The sequence below is a fragment of the Limulus polyphemus genome, unplaced genomic scaffold (genome assembly GCF_000517525.1).
Source record: "Limulus polyphemus unplaced genomic scaffold, Limulus_polyphemus-2.1.2 Scaffold3412, whole genome shotgun sequence".
Classification (NCBI taxonomy): Eukaryota; Metazoa; Arthropoda; class Merostomata; order Xiphosura; family Limulidae; genus Limulus; species Limulus polyphemus.
Window position 1 is genome coordinate 24,357 of NW_013669022.1, and position 12,119 is coordinate 36,475.

At 33.7% G+C, this 12,119-nt stretch overlaps 1 protein-coding gene across 1 annotated transcript in view; it reads left to right on the plus strand.

Annotated features, from left to right (window-relative positions):
* LOC106469304 (diacylglycerol O-acyltransferase 1-like) overlaps positions 1–12,119 on the plus strand; it is a 35,324-nt gene that overhangs the window by 18,271 nt on the left and 4,934 nt on the right. The window contains exons 5-6 of the mRNA XM_022397783.1: positions 3,252–3,405; positions 9,473–9,535. Of these exons, the coding sequence (XP_022253491.1) occupies positions 3,252–3,405; positions 9,473–9,535 (217 nt within the window). The remainder of the gene's footprint in view (positions 1–3,251; positions 3,406–9,472; positions 9,536–12,119) is intronic.

Below are 12,119 nucleotides of genomic sequence, written 5' to 3' on the forward strand. Positions count from 1 at the left end.
ATATATATATATATATATATATATATATATATATATATATATATATACTAAGTTTATTAAGCCTAAAGTTCTTCAATATATATATTATCTCACAAAATAACTATTATGAGATAGATTAGGCTTATAAAACCTAAAGCATTTTAACATTGGATGCTATATTACAAAACTAAAAACAATTTTTTAATGAGTAACTGTATGAAACACAGAGCCCCTCAAATGGATATTATTTTGCAAATTAAAACACCATTTTTTTATGAAATTAGAGCACCTCAATGAGGACATTCACTTATTGTGAAACTTAGCACACTTTAATTTGGATATTGTCATGCAAAATGAAACACTAGGCTGTAAAACTTAGAACATCTGAATACAGACATTATCTTGTATGATTAAATACTTTTTTTTGAGAGACTAGGTATTATAAATCTAGAACACTTCAATATGAACACTTATTTTGCAAAATAAAACACCAAAGGTCAGATTTGTAAAACTTACCTCAACATAAATACTGTCTTGGAGTTTTAGAAGAACTGATGTGAAAATATGTAAGTTAGAATGTTTGAGAAATGTGTTTATATGGCACACAATGTTGCAGGTAATTTTTTCAAGATTTTGTGCAAAAATGATATTTTACTTTCTATTTCCACTGTTAGTGCACACAATAATAAATTATGATATGTATTTACCTTTTAAATTCTCATACTAGTATTTTAAACACAACATATAACATTACTCTTTATTGTTAGATTTTAATGTTGTTGGTCAAAGTTAAGAGTAGGGGAAACCAAATAAGACAGTGAGCAGAAATTTATTACTTGGGTGATATTGGTAGTAAAAAAACAAGGAAATATATTATAGCTGCTCTAGGGGCCGGCAACTATTGTCTACCGGGTGGTCTTTAATTGTAAAGAAAGTAGTGAAATGTTTTATAGCTGCTCTAGGGTGTGTAGAGATTCACTACTCAGGTGGTCTTTAATGGTAAAGAAAGTAGTGAAATGTTTTATAGCTGCTCTAGGGTGTGTAGAGATTCACTACTCAGGTGGTCTTTAATGGTAAAGAAAGTAGTGAAATGTTTTATAGCTGCTCTAGGGTGTGTAGAGATTCACTACTCAGGTGGTCTTTAATGGTAAAGAAAGTAGTGAAATGTTTTATAGCTGCTCTAGGGTGTGTAGAGATTCTTTACTCGGGTGGTCTTTAATTGTAAAGAAAGTAGTGAAATGTTTTAAAGTTACTCTAGGGTGTGCAGAGATTCTTTACTCTGGTGGTCTTTAATGGTAAAGAAAGTAGTGAAATGTTTTAATGTTACTCTAGGGTGTGCGGGTATTCTTTACTCGGGTGGTCTTTAATGGTAAAGAAAGTAGTGAAATGTTTTAAAGTTACTCTAGGGTGTGCGGGTATTCTTTACTCGGGTGGTCTTTAATTGGTAAAGAAAGTAGTGAAATGTTTTAAGTTACTCTAGGGTGTGTAGCTATTCTTTACTCGGGTGGTTTTTAATGGTAAAGAAAGTAGTGAAATGTTTTAAAGTTACTCTAGGGTGTGCAGCTATTCTTTACTCGGGTGGTCTTTAATGGTAAAGAAAGTAGTGAAATGTTTTAAAGTTACTCTAGGGTATGCAGAGATTCTTATGCATATAATTTTATAATTTCTAGGCCTGTAGTTCAAATATTTTTTTATATGGGATAAAATTATTTTGGGAAATAGTTATGACCCTTAGTTAAGGATTTTATTTTGTATGTGATTAGTAGTAGTGAACTAGACCGATTGTTTAATAAATATTTGTAAGTTTGATACTTTTCACAATGATATAGGTCCAGCTTATCTCTCTTTGGTTAACTTGTGTTCAGGGTTACTGATGAGTGGAATTCTCCGAAACTAGTATAACCCAATAACACACATTGATCAAAGTGTAGATTGAACTTGACCTCTCTTGAACAATTTTCAGAACACTAAGCTTATTTATTATATCTGCTATTGTGTGGCTATATAATGTGAAGAACTGAATAGTGGCCAATGACACTTTGTCTTTACTTCACCTCTTTAGACCTAGTGTTTATCTTGTTGGTTTATATATAATTACAAGTTTTGGTTTACTCAACCATACAGATAAATAATTATACATATAGCATTGTGACAAATAATATGTGCATATTGTTTTTATATTGGGGATTCTGTATAAGGAGAATAGTCATGAAATCAGTAGATGTTAGTCAAAATGTGTGTGACAACTTTAAATATCTCATTTATTATTCCTAATACAGTCTGGCATGGCCTGGTAGTTTGGATGCTTGAGTTGCAACCTGCAGGTCATGGGTTTGAATCCCCATTACTGAATATACTCACCCTTTCACCTGTGGGGGTATTATAATGTGACAGCCAATCCCAGTATTCATTGGTAAAATTAATAGCTTAAGAGTAGGCAATGGGTTTTGTTGCTATATGCTTTCTCTCTAGTCTGTCACTGCAAAATTGGGGATATTTTAACACTATAAATAAATGACCTTGTAACACCAAATTGTTAATTTTTTTTAATTGGACACTCAACGTCTTGCTTTATAGCTTCTTCAGGAGCATTCCACTAAAACACAGACCATATCTGACAATACAAAGCTGTAAAAGGTTTAATAATAAATTTATTATTTAAGCCATTTGTACTCTCAGTTATGGTTTTTATTTAATGGAATGCTTCTGAAGAAGCGGTAAAGTAAAATGTTGAGTGTTCAGTTAAAGAAAAACAACAATTTGGTGTTACAAGGTTGTTTATTTATAGTATTTAAATTATAAGTTAGTAATAACTAGCACAGATAGCTCTTGAGTAGCTTCGTTCAAAATTAAAAACAAACCAAACCAAAATTATTTGTAGTGCAGTGAAATGTAACACGTCTTAAGTGACTTACTTTTCAGGAATTACTGGCTTAGTTTTGAACAGATTACAGTTTTGTTATGTGTTTAAATATGTTTTTCTAACTGAAAGTATTTGCATGAAGTCACAAATAAACTAAAGTGTTAATTGTTTGTTTGAATTTGTGTATGTTAAACAACTCTATGCATTCATTGAAAAGTGAATGAGTTATAGATAAAGATTTAAAAAAGTTATGTGTTATTGTTACAATAGCTACATTAACCTCTGAACTATATTTATTTATTTAGAATGCTGGCACTTTATCAGGCATGCTGACTGGTTATCGGGAATAATTTCATTTAACAGAAAGGCTGATATTTGGTAATGATTTATTTATCAAAATTTATTACAGGAATGCTGAAACTGTGCAATATTTCTGGCAGAATTGGAATATTCCTGTTCATCGCTGGGCTGTTCGTCACTTGTACAAACCTCTGATATCTGTGGGATGTAGCAAAACCCAAGCTTCTGTATGTGTTTTTTTTGTTTCTGCCTTTTTCCATGAGGTAATATTTATGGTTTTTCATTGTGTGTAATAGTTTTTAATTTCAGTTAATTTCATTTATAATGTTACTTAACGTGTATTCAAAACTACAATAAAATAATATTTTAGTCCTGCAACATTCTGTTAATGGATTTTATGCTTTATTTTGAATTTTCTGTGTATTTTAACCACATAATTTCTAGATATAGACATTAAACATAAAAAAAGCTAATTATATAAAGTATTTAGGCTTCCTAGTTCTAGAGTTTTGAAGATATTTTGTGTAGTAAATTTCAAGGCCACTGCTGTGGTGAACTGAGAAACGCTATTAACTGTTCTCAATCTAAAATTTGTAAATAAATAAAGATACGGGTAATATGCATAGTTAGTGAGAGATGCTTTAGCCCACCTTTCTGTGATCTTAAGTAATTACAGGTGTAGTTAACACATCATAGAAAGGCAGTAGGTTTCTGTAGTGCATGTCAAAAATTAACATCTTTGGTGTAAGAAGTACTACTACCTATAGAATCCTATTAAATATCTTTCTATAATAGATTTACTATAATACAAGATCCATGCTACAACCTATAGGATACTATAAAATACTACTATTATACATCTGTTACAGTTAGATCTACAATCATGTTAGATCCACGCTACAAACTATAGAATACTATTATACATCTATTACAGTTAGATCTGACAATCATGTTAGATCCATGCTACAACCTATAGGATACTATTATACATCTATTACAGTTAGGTATACAATCATGCTAGATCCTTCTATAGGATGTAGCATTACTATTATACATCTATTACAGTTAGATCTACAATCATGCTATATCCATGCTACAACCTATAGGATACTATTATACATCTATTACAGTTAGGTATACAATCATGCTAGATTCATGCTACATCCTATAGAATACTATTAAACATCTATTACAATTAGATTTACAATCCTGCAAGATTCATGCTACAACCTATAGGATATTATAAAATACTGCTGTCAAACATCTATTACAGTTAGATCTACAATCCTGCAAGATCCATGCTACAACTTATCTAATACTACTATTAGATGTTTATGACATTGTTGAATCCTAGTTGAATGGATGGCAACTGCCTACTGTAGAAACAAAAGTGTAGAAGATGACGTTTCGAAAGTTTCTGCCTTTCGTCTTCAGGTCAGTGTGTATATGGTGTAGTCAGCCTTTATAATATTCTGGTGGATTGTGAAGAGCGTGTTATGATTGGTTGGTTTATCCATGTTTCTGATTGGTGGAGAGACTTCCTGTAGATTCAACCAATGGTAGCCACAGGCTACTCACCTTTAATTCAGAATCTCTATTTAGTAAAGGTTTTATTGTGTTAATATAAAATGATTCTTTAATTTTTCTTGTCTTCCAAAATTTGTTTGTTTCTACAACAGGTAGCCATCCATTCAACTTAGTTTCACAATGAATACACTGCCTAAACAATCTATCAAAGAATGTATGACATTAAATTCATAATCATGCAAAATGCATGTAACACCCTGTAATACATGTAGTATACATATTTTTATGTTAACATATTTTTATATATAGAGAGAAAATGAATCTATTTCATTATGTATTTATACATTAGTGGTATTTAGTTTTTGATGTTTATATAATAAAATAAAATTGTTAAGAACTTGTGCAGTTAGTTTTGGATCCAACCTGTTATTTATTATGGAATGAATCTTTAAAAAGACCATTCCTTGAGGAAAATGTTCCACTTCCGATATGGTACAGTGCTGCCCTCTATATGCAAAAAAAATGCATGCCACAAGCCTTTAATCTCCCATTGAATCGGAACTGACTGATCCCAATGCATCTCTCATGCGACAACCGTCCAACAACATAATCTCTTGATGTATGTGACTCCCTCTATTCAATTCTACTGAATTATTACTTCTCGTTTGGCAGTACTCGTACTATAATGTTTAGTTGTGCTCTCTTCAAGTGTTTTATTTTAATATTTTTTCATATCTTTGTATTAATTCCTCTCAACAAGTTTACTCTTTATTGTATAATAGTGATATTTGTAACTTGTTGAATTATTCCGAAGTGGAATTATTTTATATTCTACCCAGTTACAGAACTTTATTTTATTTGTTTCTACCAAACACAGTTGTGTTTGGTTATTCATTTGGCATTATGAATTCTATGTTACCACTTCAGAGGTTATATATTCTATTAGCACATTTACACAGGCTTCAGGTTTTGGTACTCCATGGGAAGATTTTCGACTTTACTTCATTGGGAGAGTGATTGTCCAATGAACTGACTTTTTTCGAGCCTAACCTCAAGTTTGAAAGACCACACATTTGAAATACAGTCCACTGACTTTGGAAAGATAAGACGTTATACTGTTATGTTTTTTTTAATAATTTTATTGTTGATATTGTTATCTGTAGTTATTTGGGTTCCATAACACAAGTTTTGTTAGATTGGTTAATACACATAGTCAAGTTTAGGTTAACAATTAGTCTTAATTGTATCTTTTTTTTTTTTCCTATATTATTCGCTTAGGCTTACCATGATCTTTGTTATTTTAGGATTACTTGTAATTCATCTTACTGGTATATCAATCATTAGTTTAACAATATATTGTTTTTCTTCCATACATCATGTCTCATACATATGTTATTGTTACTACACACTTCCTTAATTTCATAAAACCACATTTATTTCATTTTTGTTATTATTTCTATTTTATCCTTCTTCCTATTCACCTAGTTTGTGTGTAACCCTTGAGCCAAGGTCCACATAAACTTCTCCCAATATTGTACATAATTCTTGTTTGGTTAAGTTTTTATTTTAGTGCTAAGTGCTATCCTTTGTTCTGTACTGTTTGATTAGGCTTAATAAGTGTCTGTTATTTTTGGTTTACTTGTGGTTCTATTTACAGGTTGATCGATTATTATGTTTAATATCTTTTCTTCAACACATAACATTACATACATATGTTTATTTCACTACACAGTTTCTTAACATCTCCACTATAACAACTATTTAATTTATAATTTATACTTCTTACCATTAATTTTGTTTGTGAGGTCCCATGAGGGCCGGGGCCCACCCTACGTGCTCCCAGTATTACTTGCCTTCCTCCTGTAATGGCTGAACCCATTTTCATACGACCTGTTTTTTTTTTTAGCTTTCTTTTACCCTATCAACCCTCCTACAGTTCATGTTTACCTTCCATCTCCTTTCTTTGGTGTTCCACTTATATTTAGGGATTTTTGTGGGATATTTCTTCCTTCTTCCCTCCATATTCAGGTGTTTGTCATCTTAAGTTCATTCTCTCCACAAGTAGTTTCTTTGCTTTTAGGATCTTCTAGAGTGGGACACTGCTGTTTACCATCCACTGCTAATAGGGTCTTACGGTCAGTTCTTTTTCTCCACTTTTTGGGGCTACTTCTGTACACTTAGTATCACGTGGGGTATCTGTGATGCTATATTCAATTTTTTTATTTCATTCAGAGATATTATCATATTTATATGTTCAGCACCTGCCCACCCTTTAACTGTCTTACGTATGAGTTTTCTTAATTTGTCTTGTTTACTCAATGCTGGTTGGAGTTCAGGATCAATCAGTCCCACCTCAATCACTTCTTGGGTCTTCCCTGTTTTAATATGTCATCTTTCATCACATTTGGGTAGGCTGTTTCTGCAGGACTGAGAATGCCCATGGCACACATTCTTATCTTCAATTTTTTCACCACGTGATTAGGTACCAGTTTCATGCCTTGACCTTTGAACTTGTTTTGGTTCCATATGTCTTTTGTGTGGTGGTCTTCATTTTACCCAACTTCCACATTTGGGGGATTTTACCAACACCATTCATTAGATGTCTAACCTTGGTTAGCTCCTTTCAAATGGGGGTAGTCTTAACATACTCTTCTACTCCTTCCATAGTTGGATCAGGTTGTTGGATTTTCCAGTTGGATAAGTATTTGTTGTTACATACCTCACATCCTGGTCTCTTTGGTGGTGTATTTTTAAACACCACCTCCATTGGGACCATTCATTCTCCTCTTCAAATGCATATGAAGGTGTCTAATGTTATCCAAGCCTTTACTATGGGTTTTTCTCTTAATTTACATCCTTCCTTCTTTGTCTATATGCATTGCTAGTTCAACATATCCCCCACGACATTGGATTTACCACTTCCTTCCCTTCTTCTGGTTTGTTTCTCTTCTCTGATGTTCATCTCCAAACATGGGATAGGGGAAATCTATCAGTAGAAAGCTTCTGGATAATGGTCTACAGTCAAAAAGGTCCCTAATCATACCTGGACACTTCCACCAGTCCAAGGTGCTTCAGTCCACACTCTTCTCATTCGGTATGGTTGATCCTGTTTTGTTTTGACAGTGATGGCTTATATCACTAGCCAAGAGGACACTTCTTTTTGTTCCCTTTGAGGTAAACAGTGTGTTTTTGTTTTTAATCCCCACACTTGACACTTGTCTCCTAGAGGGCTGTGTTACAGGTGTTTTGTCCTTGTTGCTAATTGATTTTCCAGTCCTGACTCTTTCTCCCAAGGAGTGACCTCTAGATCCTCATAATTTTTAGTGGCTCTGACTCATGTAGTTCTTGAAACTTTTATCACTTCCCAGTTAGTTACCTTTTTTGTTTTTGGTCTCTTGGTCGTCATTCACTTTCCCTGGTTGTCGTTAATTTCAAATAGGTTTATGATCGCTTTTTTTTCTCATTCCATCAGTCTTCTTCCCCAAAATTTTGTGCATCCATGTCATTCCAGTTCAGGTCTTTTATATTGATCTTTCCTGGCCAGCGCTGCTTTGGTTTTATCAGCGGTTTCAGCTCGATTTGTTTCTTTTGTTCTGGATCAATTATATTAACCTACATTTTAGTGGCTCATTTGGTATATTTTATTCAACTTTTTTGTTTCTTACTATTTTCCACATTTCTTCTCAGAGGGATCCAGATGACCTTCCCTGTCCAGTACGTGTTGTGGGTTGCATCATTGGTTGAAATGTTTCTTTCCATTAAGCTTATTTCCCACATTTCCTCCCCTTACTCCACTTCTTTGTTCATGATTTTTCCCTACCTCTCTCACCCATTTGGTTTAGATTATGATTCAATTGGCCTTTTCTTTCTTGTCTCCTTCCCATCTTCACTTACTGGTGTCTTCACTCTGATCATGCACCTTCCTTCTTCCCTGCATGTCTACCCTGCCATCCGTTGGAGGTACTTTGTATGTCGAGCACTGGGTCTACACTTCATACATTATCTCCAATTCTCTGCTTTGGGTAGCTGTTTCTTCCTTGTCTGAGTACCGTCACCAACCTGTTGCCATCTATCACTCTTTCTTGAGATTGTGACTGGGTAAGTTACCTTTTAGTATATATACATCTTTTTCAGGAGCATGTCCCTCTTCTTTTTTTCTGGATCCCGCTCTGTGGCAAGTGGTTTCTGACCAGGTATTCTTTAACCATTCAAATCCTCACTGTAAGCCACATCGACCTACATATTATCATTCCACGGCCACGCAACGCACATTGCGGAGATGGGGTGTTCCACAAGATCACTTGTAGGTTTATCCTTGCAATAGATTTGCTTCATAAGTTTGCCCATCCCACACTGCACTCACCCATGGACTACATAGGTAAAGCAGAAGGGGATAGCTGCCCTCCCCTCACCCTTCCTCCCCATTGAAAAGTAGTGCTTCCATTTTCTGACAAAACTTAAAGTGATAGTTTGGTAGAATTGAATAGAGGGACTCATATGTGTCAAGAGAGTATGTCGCACTCTTGTTGGTGGAGGGTTGTCGCATAATGATTTGCATGAGAAACCCATTGGAATCAGTCAATTCCAATTGAGTGGGGGATTATAGACTTGTGGCATGCTTAAAAATCTTTTTTGCATATAGATGGCAGAACTGAACGAAAATAGCTATTTATGTGTGAAGAAATAAGTACCTGTCAGAAAAATATTTTCAGTGTAGGAAAATTATAATTTTTGACATTTCCTTGTACATTTTGAATATTTTGATTGCCAAGGTTGTAATTAAGAAAATCTTTTTTATTCTAGTACTTAGTGAGTGTGCCATTGAAAATGCATCGGATCTGGGCATTCTCTAGTATGCTGGGTCAGGTTGGTTCTTTTATGTATCTTTAATTTATTATATTGCCTTAGTCTATTTGTACTAGCACAAAACCTTAATTGACAGCCTGGTTATGTTGTACTGCCAATAGACTGTGGACACAACCTAAGTTGACAGCCTGGTTATGTTGTATTGCCAATAGACTGTGAATACAACCTAAGTTGACAGCCTGGTTATGTTGTATTGCCAATAGACTGTGAATACAACCTAAGTTGACAGCCTGGTTACGTTGTAATGCCAATAGACTGGATACAACGTGAGTTGACAGCCTGGTTACGTTGTACTGCCAATAGATTGTGGATACAACCTAAGTTGACAGCCTGGTTATGTTGTACTGCCAATAGACTGTGGATACAACCTAAGTTGACAGCCTGGTTATGTTGTACTTCCAATGGACTGTGAATGCAACCTAAGTTGACAGCCTGGTTACGTTGTACTGCCAATAGATTGTGGATACAACCTAAGTTGACAGCCTGGTTACGTTGTACTGCCAATAGACTGTGGATACAACCTAAGTTGACAGCCTGGTTATGTTGTACTGCCAATAGACTGTGAATACAACCTAAGTTGACAGCCTGGTTATGTTGTACTACAAATAGACTATGAATACAACCTAAGTTGACAGCCTGGTTATGTTGTACTGCCAATAGACTGTGAATACAACCTAAGTTGACAGCCTGGTTATGTTGTACTACAAATAGACTGTGAATACAACCTAAGTTGACAGCCTGGTTATGTTGTACTGCCAATAGACTATGAATACAACCTAAGTTGACAGAATGGTTAAGTTGTACTGCCAATAGATTGTGGATACAATCTAAGTTGACAGCATGGTTATGTTTTTCTGCCAATGACTGTGAATGCAACCTTGGGTGACAACCTGATTATGTTATAGTACTAATAGACTGTGAATACAACCCTGGTTAATAGCCTGGTTATGTTGTTCTAACAATAGACTGTGGAGATAATAAGGCACAAGAAAATCCTGTGACTTACTCCATAAATTTTTCATCCTTAATTTTTGTTTTAACTGTAGTGAAGAAAACTTTAAATGTTATGGTTTGTAAGAGGATTTTGTTTTAACTGTAGTGAAGAAAACTTTAAATGTTATGGTTTGTAAGAGGATTTTGTTTTAACTGTAGTGAAGAAAACTTTAAATGTTATGGTTTGTAAGAGGATTTTGTTTTAACTGTGGTGAAGAAAACTTGAAATGTTATGGTTTGTAAGAGGATTTTGTTTTAACTGTAGTGAAGAAAACTTTAAATGTTATGGTTTGTAAGAGGATTTTGTTTTAACTGTGGTGAAGAAAACTTTAAATGTTATGGTTTGTAAGAGGATTTTGTTTTAACTGTGGTGAAAAAACTTTAAATGTTATGGTTTGTAAGAGGATTTTGTTTTAACTGTGGTGAAGAAAACTTTAAATGTTATGGTTTGTAAGAGGATTTTTGTCTTAACTTTAGTGAAGAAAAATGTAAATGTTGTGGTTTTTGAGAGGGTTTTTAATAAACAAAATAGCTAAATGATCTTCTGCAACACATTCAGCCAAACCAAGGACATTGGAAATGATGAAATTATCGAACTTGTAATAAAATTGTGAAGGGTTTTTAAATCCTGTAGAGATAATTGTCCATTTAAATGTTTTCTTAGATAAGAGACTCATAGCATGCACCTTTAGTTTGATGATAAACAGTGAAATATTTGAAAGCCAGAACACATTTTGTTAATAAAACTTGACAAGTTGTGGTTGAACTTGTGTATAGCAGATTTTATTTTAAATCTTAATCTCCTTAGTAGTGTAGTACTTAAAAAAACATCATTATAACCTGAAACAGTAATTTGAGGTAAAATATATTAATTGTCACTAAAGCATTAAAGAAATAACATCTAGGAATACTTTAATTGATAAATCTATAGCTAGAAATTCATTTATTTGTAACAGTGGCGTAGCAAGGGTTCTCAGCACCCAGGGGCAAAGACTCTTTTGGTGCCCCCACCTCTGAAATGTTTTGATTATTTGTTTTATGACTCATTACCCACTTAATGACAATAACATAAATAATTCCAGGTTTACAGTTGTGATATCGTGAGATGTTATATTGTGACTTTATTTTAGGCCTGTGTAAGGCGGTAATTAACTAATGAAGTATAGCCTACTAGGAGTACTTAGATAATTTGTGAACCATTTTATATTTATGTCATCCAGTATTGTTCAAAGTCACATAGCTACAGTAATCTTTCAAGCATGCAGAATACATTTCCGTTATATCCCAAGTTTTGAAACTTATGTTTTATATCAGAAGCCAGTCACTTGTGGTGTACGTGGATTATAAAACAGATTGATAAAATACTACTTAAGTTTATAAATAAAATTTTTATTAGTTTACAAAACTGTACATATATCACCTGGATAGCTCTTTGCTAAGTCAGAACATTTTTTCTTGCAATTTTCCGTCTTCGAAATCTCCAGAAACAATATTGTTACGTCTCTGTTCGTTTGTTAATTACTCGTAAAAATCCTTTCCGAAGAACTTCAGCGATAAAAGTCCTTTCTTAAATAAAACTACTTTATTCTTT